We start from the raw sequence: 25,729 nt of genomic DNA, 5'->3' as shown, positions 1-25,729 counted from the left end.
CTAGTGCCAAGAAGTAATGCATCAAACCAAGATCTTTCATCTCGAACTTAGAAGACAGCTCCCTCTTACACTTGAGCATCAAAGGCTCATTACCTGTCAAGCATAAACCGTCAACATATAAAACCAAAGTTAAAGGCATACCTTGGACCACTTTGAAGTAGAGGTTTGGATCAACATTGCTTCTTGTGAATCCAAGCTTCAGCAGGTAACGATCAATGCCGGCATACTAGGCTTTAGGGGCTTGCTTCAAGCCATATAGAACTTTCTTTAAACTGCAAACATGAGTCTTCATGTCCTTCACTTCAAATCTCTAAGGTTGCTCAACATATACTTCTTCTTGTATTATGCCATGAGGAAATGCAATCTTCACATCCATCTGATGAAGCGTCCATCCTTGACTAGCAGCAAGGGCAACAATCGATCTAATGGCGGTGTAGCGAGCAACAAGTACAAAGATGTCATCATAATCTTCTCCCTCTTTCTAGGAGAAACATCTAGCCACGAACCTCGCTTTATACTTCTCAATGCTTCCATCGGCTCCATGCTTAATCTTGCATAACCACTTCGAAGATACGACAGACTTTCCTTTAGGTCTCAGAACAATATCCCATACATCATTCTTCATATAATTCATACTCTTCGGCCATGGCATCCTTCCAAACCTGCTCTTTCATTGCTTCATCAAAAGTGGGAGATTTAGTCTATATGATGAAGCTCATAGTTACAACGTATCCCTGGTACCAACATGGCTTCTTGCTTTCTCTAAAGGTCCCTTTGGTAGGAACATGTCTCTCAACATCCTGTAATGTATCACGAAGCCACAATCGTCTCTTCCTAGCAAGGGATCACTTAGAGGAGAATCCAAGGGGTCCATGGGGTCCATGGGATCATCAATAATATCCTTCTTTATTTCGGCCACAAAAGGACCTTCTAGTAGGTCCATATCATCATCTTTCTTCTCAAAAGGAGGCGAAGGAAGATCCCTTGCTTTTCCAAGCACAACATCTTCATTGAAAGTTACAGCCCTACTAAACTCGATTTTCCTTTGGTTGGATATATATATATATATATATTTTAAAGGCTTTAGAGCACAATATCCAACAAACGTACCTTTCTTTCCAGTGGCTTCTAGCGTGTTCCTCTTATCCTTCAGCACATGAAAATATACGGGGCAACCAAATATCCTGAGATGTCCAATATCAAGCTTTACACCAGCCAACACTTCTTTTGGAGTCTTGTTATTCAAAGCTTGATGAGGAACCCTATTTTGAGCATAGACAATTGTATTTGTAGCTTCTCCCCAGAGGAACTTCGGCAGCTTTTGATCATGCAGCATAGCTCGGGAAGCTTCCACAATGGACTTGTTCTTTCTTTCAGCTACTCCATTTTGCTGGAGATTATAAGGTACAATATTTACTTCCTGATTCCTGCCTTCTTGCAAAAAGTCAACAAACTTGTTTGATGTTTATTCTCCACCATTGTCAGACATAAAGACCTTGATCTTCTTCCCTATTTGATTTTCTATCAGTGCCTTGAAGTCCTTGAACATATCAAAAGCCTCGTCCTTATGCTTCAAGTAGAATATCCATGTCTTCTTGGAGAAGTCATCAATAAAGATTATGTAGTAGAGATGGCCACCAAGAGAGTGCACTGGCATGGGTCCACATAGGTCAAAATGAATGAGTTGAAGAATACCATCGGTCTTGTTCTTGTTGGAGGGGAATGGTCCCCTTGTCTTCTTTCCACTGGCACATCCCGGACATACTCCATCATGACTAGCATGAACATCAGGTATTCCAAAGACTAACTTCTTCAATTTCGGTAGGGCTTCATAGTGTAGATGTCTCAACCTTTGGTGCCATAGTTCACTTTGATGATTGATGTCGTGGACCATTGCTAGCAGAGGTCTCCTATTGACTCTATAGAGTCCTTCAATTTTAGATCCCAAGGTAAAAGCATCCCTCATGTGAGATTCCATAAGCCAATGAGGGTTTCTTCCTCTTACGAAGGCTACTCTCATCCCTTTGTCTTCCAAAGCAAATAAGATACCAAGTTCTTCTTTAGTCCCAGAACATACATAACATCATGAAGAAGAACGGATTCACCAAATTCCAAATGAAATCTAACAAAACCAAAACCCTTTATAGAATGAGTAGTGTTGTATCCAAGGATGATTTTCAAATTTGTCTCCCTCTTAACCAGGTTCGAGAGGACTTCCCAGTATCCAGAGAAATGTCTAGAAGCCCCACTATCTAACAACCAACTATCATACGAATCCGGAGGGGAAGAACTAGAAAGAGCAGAAATAAGAATATATTCAGATTGGGAAGTAGCTGCATTATTCTCATACTTGGAATAAATTGACCTCTTTTGAGGACAATGGCCTTCTTCATGATCATTTTGAACATCTCTTTTTCTTCTATCATCCCTTCTTCTTCTATCATCTCCTCTTCTTGGATTATTGAATTGAAGCCTCAATTGTTGTTGTAGTTGGATTTTGAATCATTTCTCTTTTCCGGACACTCTCAAGCATAATGACCATGCTTGTGGCAGTTAAAGCATTAAATTCTACTTCCTCTTCTCTTGAAGTCCTTTGATTCAGGGGGAGGCCTTCTTGAACCAGATGGTCTTCCTCTTCCTTTTCTCTTTTTGTCTTGAGCAACAAATGCAGAGGGCTCTCCTTCTTCATGCTTTTGAATCCTCCCTCTGGCAATCATCTTGGTCTCTTCTTGAGTGCATTTACCAACGAGCTCATCAAATGTCAGGAGTAGATTATTGATGCTTTTAGTAGTAAAGAAGGTTTCCCAAATAGGAGGAAGACCTTGAAGAGTCACCAACACCATCTCTTTGTCAGATATAGGCTCTCTTGCAGTCTGCAATTGATCCCTTAGGCAGGATACCCTCATGACATAGGATTCCATAGATTCCCCTTTGTTAGTTTTTGTAGCATCGGATGTGTTCTAGCCACGAAATTTGGTGGAGGCTAGAATACATGAGATCTCCAAGACCTAAAAATCGTTTCTGGAAATTCCACCTATAAGTGTCTTAATTAGATTATTAGCCGATATTTTAAAATAATTCCTAAGTCTAAACTTAGGGAATATGTTTATTAATCAGTATTAATTGAGATAAGGTGAGAATCATCTAGAAACTCACACGAATCGATCCAGAAATGGTTTGAGCCATTGATTAACTTTTAATATTGATCACTGGAGTCCCAATAGGAAGACACTAGAAGGGATCAATGGGCACTTGGAGAAGACACACCAGAACCCCAGAAATTCGATTTTCTTGGCAGATCGATTTCCAGAGTAGCAACAGTCAGCTGCCAAAGAGTCAGAGATTGAAGCAGTGAGTGAAGGGCAGGGACAGTGATCTGGAGGAAGTTTTCCAGATCCAGAGAGGCAACAGGAAGTGGCAGAAGTGATCCATGCAGAAGCAGTGCAGAGGCTGACGCAAAGCAGTTCAATTTAGCTAAGGAGGAGGTCAATACAGCTTCCAGAGGCCAGGAAAGTCTTCTAGAAGGTCGGAGAGTCACTTCCAGCAGCAGAGGCAAGCTCGACGGCTTGATCAAAGATAGAATCGAGCTGCATGTGTGAGAGACAGCACAGAGACAGCGCAGAAGGGCTCACGCTGGGGTTTGGACGGCCAGATTTTTGCAAAATCCAGTGTCGGGATTACTTGTGGAGTGAGAGAATTTTTCTCTCTAATTATTTCTATCAGATACTCGCTGATTGGATTGTGTTAAAATTGGAAACCAGGGCAAAACTTCATGTGGGTCATCTTATTCATGGCTGATAATATTTTTATTAGATTCCTCTCGTCGAGAGGTGTAGGATTGATATAAAGATCATCCGATTCCGATAAGTATTCATGGAGATATGAATTTATTTTGATTATGGAATTATTATCAAGCCGACCTACAACTCATGTAGGCTCAGAAGCCCAACAGTCGCATATATTCACCCACCAACATTGTGTATAAATATAAGAGGACTTTTCCTCATTTGGACTCTCTCATCTCATCACATCTCTCTCTCTCTACTGCGTAGATATGTGTCTCTTCTCTACTACGCTGAAATGGGTCTCTCTCTCTCACACATGTGAAGCCGGAAGCTGTTGAATTTGAAGCTGCAACTGCAGAAGTAAAGATTGACTTGTGTGGCCTAGACGATCTCCTCTTTGGAACTGCGTTGTAGGTTCATCTGAACCTTCTTTGGAAGCCGCAACTTTTGGTGGTGGAATGAAGTCAATCCGACAAACGGTTCGCAAGATATCAACTGCCCTAGTTTGAAGCCGGAAACTGCTGAAACTGAAGCTGCAACTGCAGAAGTAAAGATTGACTTGCGTGGCCTAGAAGATCTCCTCTTTGGAACTGCGTTGTAGGTTCATCTGAACCTCCTTTGAAAGCCGCAACTTTTGGTGGTGGAATGAAGTCAATCCGACGAACGGTTTGCAAGATATCGACTGCCCTAGTTTGAAGCCGGAAACCGCTGAAACTGAAGCTGCAACTGCAGAAGTAAAGATTGACTTGTGTGGCCTAGAAGATCTCCTCATCTGAACTGCGTTGTAGGTTCATCTGAACCTCCTCTGGAAGCCGAAACTTTTGGTGGTGGAATGAAGTCAATCCGACTGTCGGTTTGTGAGAAATGAAGCCGCTAATGCTGATGCTACTGATCTAGGGTTTGCTACTGCTGATATGAATCAAATTTATTGTACTATTTCTCTCTGCTAAATTATTGAAGATAAAAGAAGATTTGATCAAAGGGTTTCCCCACACATTGTGGGGTTTGTCCCTGGCTAGCCGCCACATCTTGTGTCTCTTGTCTTGGCTTGTTTTCTGTCGATCGTTTAATGTTCTATCTGCACTTTACTTTATGTACATGTGATTGCTAATCGGTGGAATATAATAAGGAAAAGAAGTAAACTGTTATAAGCATAGAACATACCATAACTTAACATGGTATCAGAGCTGAGGTGAAGACAAAGCCCGAGCAAGAGAAAGAGCAATCATTGAAGAGAAGACTGGCAAGGCTATCCTAAAAGAACTATGGGGTCCTCAACAATCTTTCCTGTCGAAGACAAGCTCCGTGAGAAAGATGACTATCACGCATGGAAGATGTCTATCGATCTAACCCTAGAAGATCCAGGAGTGTTGAACCATGTAAGAGGAAATATTGTTGAGCCTCCATCAAATGCATCCGCTGCTGCATGGAACAAATGGAGAATCGAAGAAGTCAAAATAGAAGATCATCCGGGACTCTATCGACAAGCACTTGGTGTCCTACATCTCTGAACTGGACACCTCCAAGGAAATCTATGATAGACTGGGAAATGGCGCTCACGACTCTTCGAGGATTACCATCCGAATGGTACGTGTTCAGGACTACTCTTCTGAACTATAATGTAATTCCTGGTTTCGAGGAATTAATGGCTAGATGCATTCAAGAAGAAACAAGGGAAGAAGAGCAAGAAATGCCCATGCCTAAAGGTCCTCCTACTGCTTTTTCTTCTCATGCTAAGAGAAGAAATAATTCTGGGTCTAAATCAAAAGGAAAGGATGGATCTAAGGGTGGAAGAAAAGGACGATGTTTCATCTGCGATGAAGCAGGTCACTATGCAAGGAAGTGCCCTGATAGAAAGTACTCACACTGGGATGATGATCAAAATCCCTCTGATGGCAATCAAAGGAATGACAAATTCAATAGCAAAGGTAAGAGGAGAGCTGGGAATCAAGGAAGAGGACAACCATTCAAGAAGGCTAGAAAGTCTAGGATGTATTAAATGCACCTGACCTCAAAAAGAACCTAGTGTCCATCTCGGCAACGGAAGACAAAGGCTACAAGGTAACCTTCAACGATGGCAAGGTACGTATATGGAAAAATAATGTTAAATATGCCTTTACTCTTGGGTTTAGTGTTGATTCATTATATCAGGTCGATGGAAGTCCGCTAGGTGTCATGTCTTGTGACACAACGCTTCAGTCCGAACTTTGGCATCGGAGGTTTGCCCACCTTCATTACAAAGCTCTACCCGATGTAAGACAGATGGTAACAGGGATGCCTGAAAGTAGAGAAAGAAGGTGTATGTCCGGGATGTGCCGAAGGAAAGCTCAAAAGGGGACCATTCCCTTCAGTCAAAGCAAGACCTCCGATATATTACAACTAGTTCACTCAGACATATCAGGTAAGATGCCTGTGAACTCCTTGGGAGGATACTCATATTATCTCACTTTTACAGATGACCATTCTCAAAAGACCTGGATATACTTCTTGAAAAAGAAGAATGAAGTGTTCCCTTGGTTCCGACACTTCAAAGCCCTAATCGAGAATCAAACCGAAAAGAAGATCAAGATCTTAAGAACTGACAATGGGACTGAATATGAACCTAATGAGTTCCATGATTTTTGTAAAGAGGCTGGCATCAAGAGGGAGACTACTACACCATATACTCCTGAACAAAATGGTGTGGCAGAAAGGAAGAATCGCACAATTATGGAAGCTGTCCGGGCCATGCTACATGATCAAAGTCTTCCTAAGTTTCTATGCGCTGAAGCTGCAAACACTGCCGTATATGTACAAAATCGATGTCATCAAGCATTAACTATGGAAGGATGCTATGACCATAGAATATGAGTCTATTATGGAGAATGATGTCTGGGAAGTAGTTTCCAGACCCTGGACAAGACAATTGTTACTTCAAAATGGCTTTACAAGATAAAGCATGCAGCAAATGGAAGCACGGAAAAGTATAAGGTTCGTTTTGTTGCTCGAGGTTTCTCCCAAAAGGAAGGTATAGACTATGATGAGATATTTGCACCTGTTGCCAGATATACGACCATCCGCTCGATCATAGCCCTTGCTGCTTCACAAGGATGGAACCTACATCAGATGGATGTCAAGACTGCGTTCTTGCATGGCTCGATCAAAGAAGAGGTCTACGTGGAGCAACCCGAAGGATTTGAGATTTATGATCGAAAATCTCATGTATGCAGGTTGAAGAAAGCTCTCTATGGGCTGAAGCAAGCACCCCGAGCATGGTATGAGAGGATCAATAGCTACTTGATGAAGCTGGGATTCACTAGGAGTGAAGCCGATCCTAACCTTTACTTTAAGGTTGAAGATGACAAGCCTCTCATACTGGTGTTGTATGTGGATGACCTCTTTCTAACAGGTGCAAACCCTCTCATTCACAAATGTAAGAGGGAGATGGCTTCTGAATTTGAAATGAAGCACAAAGGACTTGAAGTGTGGCAAAAGCCAAGGGAAATTTTCCTATCTCAAGGAAAATATGTGGTAAATATATTGGAAAGATTCGGTATGATGGACTACAAGCCTGTGACTACCTCGAGGATCTTAACTTTTAGAAGTTATATAGTAGTGATGTCGGACCAGACTTGGGAAATGCCTCTGAGTTTCAAAAACTCATTCGCATTGATGTTCTTGGTGAACCTCCGTCCGAACATATGTTTCGCAGTTAGCATTGTGAGCTCATATTTGGTTGAGCCTCACTGGATTGATGCCAGGAATCTTCTGAGATGTCTTCAGGACACAATCTCTCATGGATTAAGATACACTGCCGGAGATGTGAGACTACTTGGATATACTGATGTTGATTGGGCAGGCAGTGTGGTGGACCGTAAGAGCACTTCCGGGTACTGTTTCACCTTGGGATCTGCTTCGATATCCTGGATGAGCAGGAAGCAGAAGTCGGTGGCTTTGAGCACCGCCGAAGCAGAATATATTGTTGCTAGCATGACCTCGTGTGAGGTAGTCTGGTTGCGAAAGCTCTTCAATGAGCTGTTTGGATTTACATTGGATACCACTGTGATTCTCTGTAACAACCAGAGGTGGGATTCGATTATTGAGGAATCCAGTATTCGTCAATTGCTCCAGCAGATAGACATCATCTGGGATATGGTAAGTCGATGAGCAAGGAGGCTCCATCGCATTAAGATGATGTATAGGTCAATACACCTTGTCAAAGCCCCAAGGAAAGATCTAATCTATGATTTTCCCAAACGACTTGGAGTCATCAAGAAACCCTTGTACAAGGGTCCTGCATGTTGCATACATTGAGCTCTGGGAGCTCTGAGGGCTTGTGGTTCTTACTGGAGCAACATACGACCACGTGGTGACTCACCCTCCCCTGGTGGTGCGCACTGGAACAAGATGATTCGCTCTCTTGTGGAACAAGATGATTCGCTCTCTTGTGGGACAAGATGATTCGCTCTCTTGTGGAACAAGATGATTCGCTCTCCTGTGTAGCAGGATGATTAGTTCTCCTGTGAGGCCTGGATTGATGTGCTCTCCATGGCAATTGTAGCAGGATTGATGTGTTCTCCTGTGAGGCCTGGATTGATGTGTTCTCCATGGCAATTGTAGCAGGATTGATGTGTTCTCCTGTGAGGACGGGATTGATTAGTTCTCCTGTCGAGGCATCCTACCCATGCAGTCTGGGACTCATGGGAAGTACCTCTCATCTGATCAATCAGCAGGGAAATGAAGTTAGGGACCATAGTAGTACCGATGGACGCATCGTTGTAACTACCGTACTCCCTACGCTAGGGTGACCTCCATTGATCTGGGATCAATGATACTGGTCTAGGACCAGTGGTAGGAGTTGTACCATACTATGACGCTGACTTCGGGTCAGTTGAGACTGGTCTGGGATCAGTGGTACATACTCTGAGACTGACTTTGAGTCAGTGGAGGATGATATTGGTCTGGGACCATTGGAGTTGTACTCACTATGACGCTGACTTTGGGTTGGTTGAGACTGGTCTGGGACCAGTGGTACATACTCTGAGACTGACTTTGAGTCAGTATGATACATCCTCGATCATTTCTTCTTCTTCATAATTCGGACAAAAGCAGAGTAGAACAGAACAATGCAAGAGCATAGCAGAATAGAACAAAACAGTACAGATCAGTGCAGGGCAGAACAAGACAAAGCAGAACGGGCAAAATAGAGCAGAGCAGGGCAAGGGTCAAGCTGTACAAGGCAGTGCATTTGATGGATGAATAGTAACGACCGATAGACAGATTGCAGATGAAGTTCTCCATGGTTGAAAGGGAGTGTTAAAATTGGCAACCACGGCAAAACTTCATGTGGGTCATCTTATTCATGGCTGATAATATTTTTATTAGATTCCTCTCGTCGAGAGGTGTAGGATTGATATAAAGATCATCCGATTCCGATAAGTATTCATGGAGATATGAATTTATTTTGATTATGGAATTATTATCAAGCTGACCTACAACTCATGTAGGCTCAGAAGCCCAACAGTCGCATCTATTCACCCACCAACGTTGTGTATAAATATAAGAGGACTTTTCCTCATTTGGACTCTCTCATCTCATCACATCTCTCTCTCTCTACTGCGCAGATATGAATCTCTTCTCTACTGCGCTGAAATGGGTCTCTCTCTCTCACACATGTGAAGCCGGAAGCTGTTGAATTTGAAGTTGCAACTGCAGAAGTAAAGATTGACTTGCGTGGCCTAGAAGATCTCCTCTTTGGCACTGCGTTGTAGGTTCATCTGAACCTCCTTTGAAAGCCGCAACTTTTGGTGGTGGAATGAAGTCAATCCGACAAACGGTTTGCAAGATATCGACTGCCCTAGTTTGAAGCCGGAAACTGCTGAAACTGAAGCTGCAACTGCAGAAGTAAAGATTGACTTGCGTGGCCTAGAAGATCTCCTCTTTGGAACTGCGTTGTAGGTTCATCTGAACCTCCTTTGAAAGCCGCAACTTTTGGTGGTGGAATGAAGTCAATCCAACGAACAGTTTGCAAGATATCGACTGCCCTAGTTTGAAGCCGGAAACTGCTGAAACTGAAGCTGCAACTGCAGAAGTAAAGATTGACTTGCGTGGCCTAGAAGATCTCCTCATCTGAACTGCTCTGTAGGTTCATCTGAACCTCCTCTGGAAGCCGAAACTTTTGGTGGTGGAATGAAGTCAATCCGACTGTCGGTTTGTGAGATATGGTCTGCCCTAGTTTGATAATGAAGCCGCTAATGCTGATGCTACTGATCTAGGGTTTGCTACTTCTGATATGAATCAGATTTATTGTACTATTTCTCTCTGCTAAATTATTGAAGATAAAAGAATATTTGATCAAAGGGTTTCCCCACACATTGTGGGGTTTGTCCCTGGCTAGCCGCCACATCTTGTGTCTCTTGTCTTGGCTTGTTTTCTGTCGATCGTTTAATGTTCTATCTACACTTTACTTTATGTACATGTGATTGCTAATCGGTGGAATATAATAAGGAAAAGAAGTAAACTGTTATAAGCATAGAACATACCATAACTTAACAAATTGTCAGCTGGGCATCCATAGATTGTACTAGGAATTCATTGTTACATAATAACAAAAACCCTCACTGCTACACTAGTTTTCCCAAGTTGGGTTTTTCTGGGGACATTTGTCCAAAAACAACGGTGTCATTTTATGTGTGTACGTGCTAGTATTTTCTCAGTTCCAGCGCTATTTATTTTCCACAGTTTATTTGTGAAAGTTGCAGTGTGTTTATTTCGATGTTGTCGTAGCAATAAACTAAATAATTAATTTATCAGTTAGGAGAAATAATACCAATTGTTGCAATAGGATTCCAATTTAGGAATTTTCACATGGTATTAGAGAGTGATTGATCAGTCAGGAAGTTCAGAAGCGGAGAAGAATATTTCGCTGCTAAGGAGTCGCAAGCCGAAATTTTCAGGGGCAGCGCTATATCCAGACAGGCAAGCCAAAATTGTTGAAGCAGCAGTTTGACTTTTTTCAGTGCAAGATTGGGAAAAAAAATCGATTTGCCCAAGAGAGTGATTCCAATAGTCAAAGGGAACAGTAGCAACTCAGATTTTCGCTAAGCAGATTCCTTGGTTGGATGTAGAGGGTTTTGGTGCAGGTTGCAAAAGCAGAATCCGCACCAAGTGGAAGAGAAAATCACACACAGCAAAGGGAAAATTTTCCTTAGGGAACTTCGAGTCTCGGAAGTTCGAATTTCTAGTTGCAGATTGGCAGTAGCAACTAGCAGAGTTACGCATTCCAAAAGGGAGTGCGAATAGCAGAGCAAAAGCTAAGCACAAGGAAAGAGGGAGTTTTCCACAATTTCAAAGATGGCCACTGTCGGGCTTAGAGATCAGGATAGGTTGGATGGATCATCCAATTATGTCATCTGGAATGCTAGAATGTCCTTCCTTCTAGATGAATATGGCCTGAAAGCCTACATTGATAATGTAATGGCAATTCCTAAGGATGCAGACTAGCTCAAGGAATATAGGAAGGAGATGGCACAGGCGAAGCGGTTGATTCTGGATGGAGTCCAGGACCATATAGTCTCACATATAGCAGCCAAAGGAACAGACAAAGAGATGTGGGATGCTCTCTCCACGATATACCAGGGCACTTCCTAGCAGCAAAAGATGTTCCTAGAGGAGACGTTGAGATGCATCAGAATGCAGAAGGGAGAAGGCATAGACCCCTTCCTCACCAGGATTCAGGAGGTCTGAGACTAGTTGTCGGTTGTTGGGGCAGTGCCTCAACCTTCAGCTCTAGTACGATTGGCACTCAACAGTTTCTCTGAGGATTGGGAGGTCTTCCTCCAAAATATATTGGGCATAGACACACTACCAAGATGGGACAGAATGTGGGCCGAGCTGCAACAGGAAGAATTGAGACGAGCTCTGTTGAGGAGCTCCATCAGTGGCAACAGTAGCAGCAAACAGAAGGAGGAGAAGAATGTGGCCCTCGCATCTCAGGGTCCTAGTCAGGGGCAAGGGGAGCAGAAGAAGAAGAAGGACCTATCAAAGGTCAAGTGCTTCAGGTGTGGTGATCTTGGTCACTACAGTACCCAGTGTCCTCTAAGGAAGAAGGGACAAGTCGGAGAAGCAAGACCAGCAGGCAGCTTCTGCTGAGATCGATAGGTTGTTCTCCAGGTTGGAGAAAGACTTCGCGATGATTGCCCACATACCTCCAGGAGTGAGGTGGGGTGACTTGGTGTTGTAGCCCCAAAGAGCTACAGAGATTGGGTTGGATCCTTGAGGAGTCAACCTCATGGATCAATACCTTGCTACAAGGGCCCACAATATTCAGTGTCAGGATGGATTAGTGGCAGTTGATGCAGTCCGTGTTAGAAAATCGGAAAGGAAAAAATATTTTCTTATACTTGATAATTACTTATGAGATTCTTGTGTTCTTATTAACTTTCTTATGTTCTTTTATCTTAGTTCATCAAGCAATTACCAAAACAATAGCACGAAGATCAAGGACACCAAATGTAGGTGGATAGTCAGGGGAAAACCCAGTCAACAGCTCTTCGTTCAATAGTTTTTCCTGAGATAATCCAAGACTCTTGACTTAGACACAGATTTCCTCCACACCAAGTCAGCCCTTTCCTTTTTCAGTAGATGATCACTTTCAAGTACTATCTTCGACCTAGATGCAGTAGTAGCAGCAGCATCACATCGATGCAGTAGTATCTTTAACCTAGCAACTTCAATCTTAATGCAACAGCTTCGACCTTGGAGCACTTAGCTCTTCGACCTTGAAGCAACTCTTCTACCTTGAAGCAGCACTTCGACCCTTATGTCGTACTTCGACCTTGATGCTGTAACTGACCTTCTTGATGTTTCTTCATGTCGTAACAGAACTTTGACCTCGATGTCATAGCCCACAAAATCTCACGTGTGATAGGGAGGGATAACCCAAAACCTTTGATCCTGCAATTCTCCTTCTTCCACTGCATCTTCACACTTTTTCACGGCTTCTTCTAGGAGATCGAACTTGTGTGTGTGATTGTCCTCCAAATGAATCGAACTACTTCAATATATAGGCTTCTGGTGAGGTCGAATTACCTTTCTTGAGGCCGATTTGATCTTCTTCAGACCAACTTGGTGTGGAGGTGACATAATTCATTTTTGACTCAAAAATAATTCTTTTCACACGATTCAAACTCCCAAGAAGGATCTCTTTCTCTATTGACTTAGAGTAAGTCCAAGAAGTCCACAATGGGGACTTTGACCTAAAACATGATGACCCAAGCATGAAACCCATGCTTTAATAAGTCATAATAATAATAATAAAATTTATTTTCATTCTTTTTCATAAGTACATTTTATTATGACTCATACAATTACGAAGACCAAACCTAGTTACACTTTTCAACAGTCAGTACCAGGGTGACAGTTGCAGATTAGTAGCAGTCAGAGGTTTGAGAGCAGAGTGCAGAGTTGGCAACAGTGCAGGTGGCACAGTGCAGAGTCAACAGCAACGCAGAGTCTTCAGTGGACAGTGCAGATGCTAGTAGCAGTCAAAGACTTGAATGATAGATGCATCATATTGATCACAGATGATTCAGTATTTTGGATGTTTTTCAGTTGCAGATGTTGCAGTTGCAATAGCAACAAAGTTTCAGTGCAGATGCAATGTTAGCAGTGGTTCAGCAGGGTCAGCAGCAGCACAGATGTAGCATATATCAAAGTTGTGCAATGGTTGGTGGGCAACAGTGACCAGACATCAGCAGCGTGACAGGAGATGATACAGAGACAGGGTGTTGTGACAAGGTGTGCAGCGATATAACACATTCCTCACTAAGAGGGAGTGTTGGTTTTTGTAGGATCGGATGTGTTCTAGCCAATGTTATCAGAACCGAACTAGTGATCAAACCGAAAAACGTTGCGAATAGGGAACCGGTTGGAACCGGACAAAAAAAAAAACAATTTACCAAAAACACACAAAATATTCATATTTTAAAGAAAGAAAAAGATATATTCATGTGCATCCATATGAATCCAAACCATTTAGGCACAAATATGCAAAAGTTCTCATTTATATAGCAAGTAATAGTGCATATAACCAAAATAGCACTTATTGCAAAACATTACTAAACTAGAAAAGTTACAAACATCAAGAAGCAGGCTCTAAAAGGCCTTTATAGTCCAAAATAACATGATAGATCATAGTATGATACTACAGTCTACAATACTACAAGCTACAGCCACAGCAAATCAATGATCAATCATCATCCTGATCATCCTCCTCATCCTCAATTGAAGAATGAGTAGCATCCAAGTCTGCAATGGGATTATGGCTTGATTCCCCTAGCCCTGAAGTTACTACTGGTGCTTCTAATATATCTGCCTTTGCATCCTCTGGAGGTGGGTCCAAGCCCAACCAAGAAAGTTCTTCATTGTCAAATGTTGGTGCTTGACTCTCCACAACCCATTCTGATGTTGGATCAAATTCAGCCAAGACAATGTTGCTTGATTCAAGGGTTTTATTCAACAATTGGTTGCACCTCAACCTAAGGTTGTAATGAACAAAAACCATGTCATTCAACTGTTTTTGCTCCAAACGATTCCTCTTCTTGTGTGTATACGCTCAAACACAACCCAATTCCGCTCAAACCCTAAAGCACTACATGTCTGGCTCAATATTCGAATTGCAAATTTTTGCAATTGAGGGCATTGACCACCAAAGTGTTGCCACCAATAAGCTGCAAAAAAGGTGGAAGGAGAAAAAAGTATTAGCAAATGAATTTATATAAGGATTTGCAAATTTTAACAGTTCTTACCTGGGGAGTCTTTGCTCTATTTCATACAGCCATAGAAATTCCAAAGGTATCGATACTCTGCCTGAAATTCAAGAGCTTGTTATGAATCTGATCTTGAGTCTTGGAATCTAGGACCATGCGCTCAATGCATTTATACAATCCCCCTAATACCTCCCCATCAGCTTCAAAATTTGTAGTGTAATGTGTTATCACTCAGGTTGTCCTTAAGCTCCGGAAAAGAATACGGCCGAGGTAACCACAGACCAACTTTGGACTGCAGGTTCTAGCCAACCTGCAATCAGAGAGGGCTCTCTCTTTTATATTTAGCTTTGTTGAAAAGGATTTTAGGCTAGGTTTTGAGTTCAGAGGGTTTTTGTTTTGTTTTTGGTGGGAAAATTGATGTCTTCAGACAGAGAGGCAAGGCATAGGCTGGGAGTTTCAAACCATTGGGCGTGGAGTCGAGGAGGAGAACTGCTGGTGCACTTCTTCAGTCACAGGAGAGGGAAAGTGGAGCCAGATAGCTGCGCATGAAACAGTATTTCAGGTTTAAGTGATGGAAAGAATGCTAAGTAATGAGAGGCAGTTAAGAATCTCTCAATCAACTTAACAGATGGGGGTAACAGAGCTCTACCTAGGGGCAGTAAAGAATCCCTAGATAATTGGCTAGCACAGGTGAATCGGGGTAAATATGAGCCCGGGGGAATTCACATTCATAACCAATTCATTCAGAGGAAAACATAAAGAAACAGCAGAAATTGAGCATAGAGTGTACTTAAACAAATTCTAAGCTATTCTTTCTTTCTGCTATCTAGATAGTGGTAAACAATAAACAGAGGTAAGATGCACTTATTGCTTCAGACTGCAGCACAAGAATTCCATCTTCATATCTCCAAAAACATTCATTTACAACAGACAGTTTGCTCTCCAAGCTTTCAGCAATCTTTGATTATAGAAAAACCCAGGTATACAAGGCGAGTCTCTAGTGAAAATTCTCAATTGTCCAACCCTTGTAACAATGTAGAGGGCGGTATATATAGGGAAAAACTCTCTACAACTGCTTTTATTACAACTTGACCTAAACAGGTCTGAAAGAAAGATGATTACTTGACCTAATCCTATCCAGAAATAAATACAAGAAATATCTCGGGCTGCCTTATCAAAACTGAGTAAATGATGTAGTCCTTGGCGGCTTTGGTGCAGTGTTTTGTGCAATAAATGTGTATGGATTTCTGCTTCTTTGCTTTCGGTCTGCATTTAAAGCTTTAACTGTGATTTGAGAGCAAGGATGGGCTTACGCCTCTTGATTTGACTTTCTGGGGGGCTCATCAATGTTCAGGTGCTTCGAGCCCCTAAAAAATCTTGACTGATACTCTTTGGCTCTTTTTCTTCCTCTGATACCCTTTGACAATAAACTGGGCCGCTGTTTTCCTTTGCTGTGGGTCTAATCACAAATTAATGGCCGTTGTTCGGCCTCTGCTTCCTCGAGAACTGTCTTCTGCTCCTTCCGGCAAGCTTCGCGAAGAAAAATGGGTCATTCGGCGCCTTTCGGGCTTCCTGGGGGGTGCAAAATGAAAAGATTCCCTAAAGATTCCCCATTTCGACCTAAAAAATCCAGCGATGAGCAATTTGCGCTAGTCGCTCATCAAAAACTGCCTCAGAAACTGATTCCGAGGCTCCGAAGTGCGATTTTTGCTCCTTCGCGCCAAAAAGTGATGATGACGTCAGCGATGGGACCTCGTACGGCGGGTGACGTCAGCATGATGACGTGGCGGGATGACGTCAGCATGATGACGTCATCACGTACGGACGGTGACGTGGCAGGTACGACGGCTCTGATGATGTGGCAGGACACGTGGCAGGTGACTCGGCGGTACAGTGGCAGGAGGCCACGCAGGCGGATGACGTGTCATGTTGACTGGGCAGGGAGGTGACGCAGGCGGGTGACGTCACAAGGGAAATGGCGGTAAGCGGTTTTGGGCGCACCGCCTTAGCGCCTGGGTGGTTTTGGAGGGAGGGGCTCCGCCACACCCGAGAGCTTGACGCGTGGCGGGAGTACGGCGGTAATACCGCCCATCTCCCGGACGCTAAGCTTCGGGCGGTTCGGGGATGGGAGGGCCCGTCAGCCGTAGATCTGCGGGGCTGACGATCCAACGGCTGGCGGCGATGGTGAGTCGGCGGGGGTATAAGGGCAGGGAATATGCGCAGGATATTCCGAATTTAATAAAGCGCGCGGGTGGGTTTAGACTTAGGGAAAGGGGTTTTATGGGTTTAAAATGAGCGCGGTTAATGTATTTACAGTTGGGGCTTAGGGATAAGGGGTCAAACATGGTTTTTTGCGAGCGGGTTTAACAATTTATGCCCGAAACTTAGGATAAGGGGGCAAAAAGTGGGTTTTTTGAGGGTTTTAGGGCTAGGGAAGAGGCTGTTAGCATGACCAGGTGTCATCTAACTCCTGTTATGACTCGGATGGGCTAAAAACAGCCCCAGGTGGACCATTTTTTCCCGGACTTATAAAAATATGGCTATATTGCCAGGGAGGGGATATTTTACATAGGGGGATTTTTATATACAAAGTTTTAGTAGGGGAAGGGGGAAAACTGATAGGGAGTTATTTAGTAGAATTAGTGGTTAATATGGTGATGATAAGCAGGCGCCAAGGTCAGGGACCTTGGGCTAATTTTGGGGAAAAGAATTTGAAAAGAAATAAAATCCTTGAGTGAAGCAGATCTTCACCAAGGCAATCTGATGCGGAGGATGATGGAACTAAGAGGAATCAAGCAGATCTTGACCTCTTTGGGGAAATTAGTAAGTGACTTAGGGAATTAGAAGAAGGGGGAGTTAGTGATGTCCACCTTTGAGCTCCTTTGAATGAAAACTGTCTGCACTGTGATCCAGAAAAATATACACTTAGTAACACAAAATTGATCATAAGTCATCTTTCTGCAACCTCTCAGCTACCTACCCAGCCTACTCACCTAACATTTTTTCTTCTTCTTTTTTGGTTTGGGTGCACTTAGACTTGCAGACCCAAATTTACAATTTTTCTTTTTTAATGTTTCCTATCTAGCTCTACACTTATTTCTGCCAGGGCCCAGATTAAACAGTTGGGTCCCTTTGATTCTCTACCTATCTACAAATCTGCCAAGATTAAACTGTTTAGACAGACACATTTCTCTATATTCTAAAACAGGAAATTGAAACCTAGGAAAGCCAAGTTTAGACTGTTTGGACCTTCCTTAAATGAAAACTCTTCAAAACTGGAACAACTCATCAAAATTGGAATCAGCAGTGGCATTTGGACTAGCACACTTCATGGCTTTCTTCTTTGGCTTCTTCTGAAAATATGGAACACTGCAGCTTGCAAAGTATGACATATTTGGCATGTAAAAATGTCAATCATGAAAGATGAAACCCTGTTGCAACAGGAGGCTAACATAATGGTACCTTCAAAATTCAGAAAACAAAAACATATTCATCAAGTCAACAAAACTTATAACTTATAACTTATAAATTATAAGTAATAAGCATTGAAATCCAAAATTACATACCTTGGATTTAAGTAGTAGCCAGTTGCATGTAAAGGTCTATGGAGTTGTTTGTTCCATCTTTCATCAATGATTCTCCATAGAGGAATGTACTTTTGTCTTTTATCCCCATATGCTACCTTTATTTGTTCCTTGGTCTGATCCATGGCCTCATAAACAAAACCCATGGCAGGTTTATCACCATCCACCATCCGCAAAACTCTGACAAGAGGCTCACTAAATAGCACAATCTCCTCTGCCTTTGACAAAAATATTTTGTCAAATACTTAGTCAATCATCTGTTTCCATTCACCCTTTTTGCTCCACTGAGATGAATTCCATTCATCACATGAAAACATCTTCATCAGGGATTGCAACGAAAGAAAGTTGGTTGCAAATCGTGTGATGGTTGATCGAACAAGCTCTTTAGCCCCTGTGTGCTTTCTCACAAGGTTCAAAACCCATGAGTGGTTGTAGATGTACCTAGTTATGGATTTTGCATCATCCACACACTTCTTAATCCACTCAATTTTGCTAATATCCTCAAGCATGAGGTCCAAACAATGGGATGTGCATGGAGACCACCAAATGGTGGGGTGTTTTTCCTCCAACATCTTTCCCACTGCAACAGAGGCATTATCTTTGATCATTTGTACAACATTTTCAACTCCTACTTCCATAACTACTTCTTACAAAAGACGAAATAACAATTGCGAATCCTTCACCTGATCAGATGCATCAATAGATTTGAAAAACATAGTACCTTTTGGACAAGCAATTAAGAAATTTAGTATGGTGCAAGATCTACCATCAGTCCATCCATCAGACATAATTGTGCATCATGTTTTGGTCCATGATTGTTTGTACTCTGTAAGGTACTCTTGTATTCTTTGGACCTCATTTTGTAAAAGTGGCCCCCTAATATAATGGAAGTTAGGGCTTTTGAAGTCTGTTCCACATGAAGCTATATCAATAATCATAGGTTGATAATATGCAGAAATAGTAGCATTAAAAGGTATGTCTGCATCATACCACCATCTAGCAATGCATTCATATGCAGCCTCCTTCTCTATCTTCTTCCATTTAGCATCAAGGGTTGGTTGAGAACCAGGGGTGGTGCGGGGTACAAAGAAGGAGTCAATCCCTTTACGGGTTGTTGTCCTCTTCAAGTTAAAAGCACTTGAACTACCCTCTCCAACTCTAGCAGGGAAACTAGAGGAATCTTCAAAACTGGGCATATATTCTTCAAAATCAGGGTCACTAAGCATAGCATCATCCTTTTGACTTTTGCCTATATATTTTTTAATTCTTTTGTTTTTCCCATTTTCATCATTGTAGGCTTCAATTAGACTTTGTATCTCTGTTTTAAGATCATCAGAAACATTTTCACAAGGTTTTACTTGCCCTCTCCAATGTGCTAGGTGTTCTTTAATTCTATGGATCCCCCCACCCTTAACTTTCTTCCCACAATAGTTGCAGACTTTTATCCCTTGTTCATTTAAATGGCAGTGAACCCAAGCTGAATCATTCTTGTTTTTGGGGGCCATGACAACTTCTACAAGAAGAAATGAAAAATCTGCATAGAAAACCCTAGGGTTTTTAGAATTCTATGGCAATTTTTTTTAGAGAAAAATAAAAGAGGAATAGAGGCAATGAAATACCTGGAGAAGATCTGTAAATTTTGAGAAGAGAAAAAGCTCCAACCAATCAGAAAATAAACTCTTCAATCAACTCCAAAATCTCCCTTAGAAATTTGCCAACGAAATCCCTCAAAATAACCCTGCAAATTTCAATAATTGTTGAGAAAAAAATAACGGCCATAATTTTTTTCCAAAAAAAATTACAAATCTGGATTTTGCATAAAAACACTAGGGTTTTAAAAATTTTAGGGAAAAAAAGAATAGGTTTTTGGAGAAAAATAGAACAATAATGGTTGAAAAAAATACTTTGATTTTCCCTCTTAATTTTCTAAAAAAAATCAACTCCAAAATCCTCCCAAATCAACTATGGAGCAACCCCTACCAATCGGCATAAAAACACTAGGGTTTTTTAATTTTTTTGGGGAAAAAATATTTTTGGAGAAAATGCAACAAAAATAGATAGCAAAAATTTCATTGATTTATCCAATAATTTTTTTGGAGAAAATCAGCTCAAAAATCCTCTGAAATCAAATATGTAGCAACCCCAACAAAATTTAAAAAAAAAAAAAACTCTTCAACCAACTCCAAACACCACTGAAGAAAACCCAAAGATCTCTGGGAAAAAAATCTTTGAAGTAGCTCAAAAATCTCCCAATCCAACAGCTCTCCAAGACTCCAATCAGCTCTTCAAATCTGCAAAAAATCTCCCTCAAAACAACCCTGCAAAAAGCTCTTTGAATTCTCCTCACTGAACTCAGCTCAAGAATTGCAAGAGACTCGAATGATTAGTGTGAGTGAAATAGAGGCGGTGGGGGTGTTTAAATAGCTTTAGGGGGCTAGACTAGGTTAGAAATTAGGAAAAAGTAAAATAAATAAATAAAAATGAATTTTTTAAAGCCTGGGCCACACAGTTGCGGGCTTTGCAGACTGGCGGAATCGGCCTCTAAACCGAAATAGACTAGTTCAGTACCGAACCGGTCTATTCCGGTTCAAAGGGTCGGTCCGGACCGGATTTGACCCCAAACCAGTCGGACCGGTCGGTTCAGCGAGTTTCGGTCCAGTTCTGATAACATTGGTTCTAGCCACGATATTTGGTGGAGAGGCTAGAATACATGATATCTCCAAGACCTAGAAATTGTTCTAGAAATTCCACCTAGAAGTGTTTCAATTAGATTATTAACCGATTTTTTTAAATATTTCCTAAGTCTAAACTTTAGGGAATATGGTTAATTAATCAATATTAATTGAGATAAGGTGAGAATCATCTAGAAACTCACATGGATCAATCCAAAAATGATCTGAGCCATTGATTAAGTTTTAATCTTAGTCGTTGGAGTCCCAACAGGAAGACATAAGAATGGATCGATGGGCACTTGGAGAAGACACACCAAAAATTCGATTTTCTTAGCAGATTGATTTCCAGAGTAGCAGCACTAAGCTGTCGGAGAGCTAGAGATCGAAACAGTGAGTGAGGGGCAGGGGCAGGGGCAGTGATCCGGAGGACGTTTTCTAGATACGGAGAGGCAGCAGCAAGTGGCAGAAGTGATCCACACAAAAGTAGAGCAGAGGCTGACGCAGAGTAGTTTGATTTAGCTGAGGAGGCCAATTCAGTTTCTAGAGGACGGGAAAGTCTTCTAGAAGGCTGAAGAGTCGCTTCCAATAGCAGAGGTAGGCTAGACGGTTTGATCAGAGGCAAAATCGAGCCACATGTGTGAGAGACAGTGCAAACGCAGCGTAGAAGGGCTCACGTTGGGGTTTGGACGACCAGATTTTTGCAGAAGCCAGTGTCGGGATTGCTTATGGAGTGAGATAATTTTTCTCTCTATTTGTGAAGGTTGCAATGTGTTTATTTCGATGTTGCCGTAGTAATAAACTGAATAATTAGTTTATCAGTTAGGAGAAATAATACCAGTTGCTGCAATAGGATTCCAATTTAGGAATTTTAACACCCTTTGTTCATCTTCATCTCTTTGAGTTGATTTTTCAAGGAGAGGATGTGATTCAAGTTGTTGACTTCATACATCCCAACCAACTTGTCATAAATATCCTTAGACTTCTTCAAGCTTCCAACATAAACAAGTAAATGATCTTGCAAACCATCAATGAGAATTTTCTTGGCTTTGAGCTCACCTTTCTTATACTTGGATTTGGCAGCAACAAGAGCATTTTTCAAAGGCACAGGAACCTTTCCTTCCACATATTCCAAGACATCATTTTCATCTAATATCACTTCCAACCTGATCTTCCAAGCAGCAAAGTTTGATGAGTCACCCAGCTTCTCAGAATCCTTGAAGTAAGAGGTAGACATATTGACCAAGTCAAATAGGCTCCTTCAATTTCTTCCAAAGATGATTTCACATCTCGTCTCCTTAGGCTTGTCTTCACCTTGGCTTTGATACCATGTCAAATTTCCATTGTTTTATGTTGTTACAATCACTTTAGCCCAATTTTTACTTTCAATTAGCAATATTTCAAAACAATTTAATCTTCCAATGATCAATAGCTATGTTGCTAGGAAACGTGGGTTTGAGGACGAGGACGGGGACAGGTATGTCACTTTTTGAAACAAGGTTCGTGGGTTCGTTTAGGGTATATATATATAGAGAGAGAGAGATTATAAGTTGTAAAAGATATGAATTTGTATATTTTCCAACGTTAAACAAGAAAAATAAAATATTTATGATTCAAACTTTAAATATTTAAACATGCACATCATTGAACATTCAACATTCACATTGAAATCTCAAAATTATAGTTTCATATCAAGTGCAAATTGGAGTTTACATGTTAATAAGAATCGTGATACATTGATATATGTCCATTGTCATACCATATTCAAAATTTGCCTTAAGGCATCTCCAAACATGAACTAGGAAATTTCAAAATAGTGAACAGTGGCTTCCTCAAGCCATGTCATCAGCATCACTTAGATCTTCAGTCAGCATGCTCTCCAGCTACATAACTACAATAGTAACGACCTTAAAATAGCTACAATAATAATGACATTTGGCCTACACAATGAATCTACAATGGTCGTCTCTAGGTCGAAACTGCAGAAAGAGAAGTAAAAAGGTTGACATTGAAAAGAAATACAACAAAATCAATCAAAAAAAAATAACCCTAACATTCCCGATTTTGGGGTTCCACGCACCCGTTGTCGGGGTTCGACACACCCAATTAGACAAAAGAACCCAAATTTTGGTTGTGAAGAACCTGGTGCTTACTCAGAGAACCCGATTCTTTTGGGTGCGTTTTAGAATAACCCGGTACTTGGGGTCAAGAACCCCACCCCCGGGTTCGCGAACCCGTGCAACGTAGATCAATAGTAATTGTAGATAGAATAGTAAATGCAATGTAGAGTAGTAAACAATCAAGAGCAATAACAAGAGACACCAAATTTGGTCAAAGACAAGGATAAAAAACCCCACAAGGAGGAAAACCCTTTCAAATTCTTCTTCTTATTAGATTGTCATAAAATGTTCAACGGAGAGATTACAATGTTGTGATTCACCAATCAAGAGTCAAAGTCAATCCTTTGACTATCCAACAAAATCAACCAACCAATATCTAAATGATGAGCCAATAGTCAAATTTATTCCAAGTCAAATCTGGTTAAAGTTAACAGCAGCAAATGATGCCCTAACCAATCCTCTAGTCAACGGTTAACAACCCTCCAAAAGTCTCAGTCAAACTGCTAGTCGATGCAGCATTCCAAACTAGTCAAAGATCAATCAAAATAGTCCCAAAATCCACAGTCAAAGAAGAGAGAAAGTCCACAGTCAAACTCAAAGTTCCTGCGGTCAACTGTAGTCAAACTACCCATAACAACTCGATCTTTGTACCAAAGAATTTGGCCTCCCAAAATTGGAATTATACAAGTCAAACCAAGTCAAAAATCCAAGTCAAAGGTGGTCAATAGATGGTCAAATTGTCCCAGCTGAAAAAGTCAATGCAAATTTCAAATTGTCCTTTCTTTCCTTCCAAATGTGAGAGAGAGACCTGCAATTTCAGATGTACGAACCAATCACAAGAGGAGAGAGAGAAGAATGGATGAGTTGATGTGATGCCAAATGAAGTTGACTTGTCTTGTATTTATATGCTTCCTTGGAGACCTAATTTAACTTTAAAGTCGACCTATACTTTTGTGCACATGTGGGTTTTCACATTAAAAATATATTTTTCCTTAACCAAATTAAATTCTTCCAAGGGAAAAGAGGGTCTTCTCTAGATGAGGAAGGTTGTCCAAAGTAGGGAATTTGTCCCTGAGCTGCCAAATTAACAGATCCATGCAATATCCAAAGTCGAGTATGGTTTTTCCCAATCTCACGTTGCTTTAAGTGTTGCATATCAACCACAGGAGGAGTCACCAAGGTGAATTTTAAAATGCCTTAAGAGATCCTTACTTCCTTGCTTCACCCTACAAGTATTGAAATTTGAGTTCAATGAAAAACAAGGGTGTCGTTCTTCCAATGGAGTTGCCAAATAAGGATCTATATGTCGTTGGGAAGAAGACAGACGCTTTGTGTCCCCAGCAATGGCGCCAAAAATGTTGCCGCAAAATCTAGCAAGCCTTGGACAGGGAAACCCTACAAGGCATAAACTAGACAAAGCGACAACAAAGGGGTAAAGGCCCACTATCACCACAGCCAAAACCACCTACTCTTTATGGACTTTCACCAATGGGAGGAGTCTCGGTAGGAAAGAGATCACTTATATCAGATGTTCTACGCTTAATATGTAAGATGACCTCACTAAGAGCTCTTCAAGAAAGGCACAATTTAGGTTCAAGGTTCCACAAGGGAACAATTTGCTTTCTATGATGAGACCTAGAAGATAAAGCACAAGACCTAGGGTTTGATATATTTGATGAGTGTTGGAGTATCCAGTGGTCAAGGCAAAGAGAAAAGGTTTCTTACAATGTATACCAGCTATACCAAGGCTCATGAAACCTTCAAGGAAGCCCTTAAGTTGAAGCAAAGAAACTAGGGTTTCCCCCTTAGGCAAACAACTAGGGCGAGAAAGTTTATGGATGAAATTGAAGTCAATGCCCACCAAAAGGATCGATTTTGTGGCAAATACTATCCCTTTGATGTTTAGGCTCTCCAATCACCAAAACTCCACTTGCCTAGGGATTCACAACAAGCCCTAGTTTCCTAGCTTGGCTTTGAAAGGGCCAAATTAGAAGAGAGGAAATATGGATAAAAATAATTTATGATCACCAACCAACTAGACTAGTCCCTTGTCCCTTGGGATATGGAGTCTAGCATGAGATATATTAACCAAAAAAGTTCATAAGGAGGCCGAAATTTAATGCCCTAGCAACGAAATTTCAAGCATTTACCTATGCAAAGGAAATATGGATGTTTTATAGGAGAGCTTCTAGGAGTTCACCACTAGGATGATTCATTACATGTTATGTATGAATAATGCATGCAATATTTATCTAGATAGCAATTCAATTAATCTTCAACAAATTAGGGCACAATTTAGCATAACCTAGAATCAATAATTCCATACATTAGACATTAAGAAATAGATATTCAACAATTAAGTACACTTACAAGATAACATGCAATATTTCCATCCATTAGACCAAAGAATATCCAAGATCAGCTCCAAATATCAAAATGCATCCAATATATCCAATATATCCACAAGAGAACAAGTTTGAATTTCTCTAATGAGGCCGAAAATCCAAAGGTGTGATGATGAGAAGTTACAATTGTATGTTTATCTACTTGTATGAGGCATGTGAATGCTTAATTAGGCCTACAAGCCCCCTCAAAATCATAAAGTAATGTGTGGCAACATGTAAGGTCACAAGTCGAACTTATTGCTTTTGACAATATAATTAAATCTCCACATATGCAAGGCGAAATGTTGACATCATGCTAGCATAGGCTTCTTTAGCGACGATGTTGAGGGCTTAAAGTGTCGTGATGAGTGTAGAGGCCCTCTAAAATCATGTTCTAGGGGTTGGCCCCTAGGACTCTAACAAAATCCTCGGTGGACCC

At 41.3% G+C, this 25,729-nt stretch overlaps 1 protein-coding gene across 1 annotated transcript in view; it reads right to left on the bottom strand.

Moving 5' to 3' along the window:
* Positions 1–721: 721 nt before the first annotated feature.
* The window catches only part of LOC149236595 (uncharacterized), a 33,032-nt gene continuing 8,024 nt past the window's right edge, over positions 722–25,729 (bottom strand). The window contains exons 2-3 of the mRNA XM_089368968.1: positions 1,111–1,390; positions 722–987 (exon numbers count right to left, since the gene is read on the bottom strand). Of these exons, the coding sequence (XP_089225094.1) occupies positions 722–987; positions 1,111–1,390 (546 nt within the window). The remainder of the gene's footprint in view (positions 988–1,110; positions 1,391–25,729) is intronic.

This window comes from Pinus tabuliformis, chromosome 8, assembly GCF_031772625.1.
Source record: "Pinus tabuliformis cultivar Carrire ecotype Pingquan chromosome 8, CPIR1, whole genome shotgun sequence".
Taxonomy (NCBI): domain Eukaryota; kingdom Viridiplantae; phylum Streptophyta; class Pinopsida; order Pinales; family Pinaceae; genus Pinus; species Pinus tabuliformis.
This window is presented reverse-complemented; position numbering and strand designations above follow the sequence as displayed.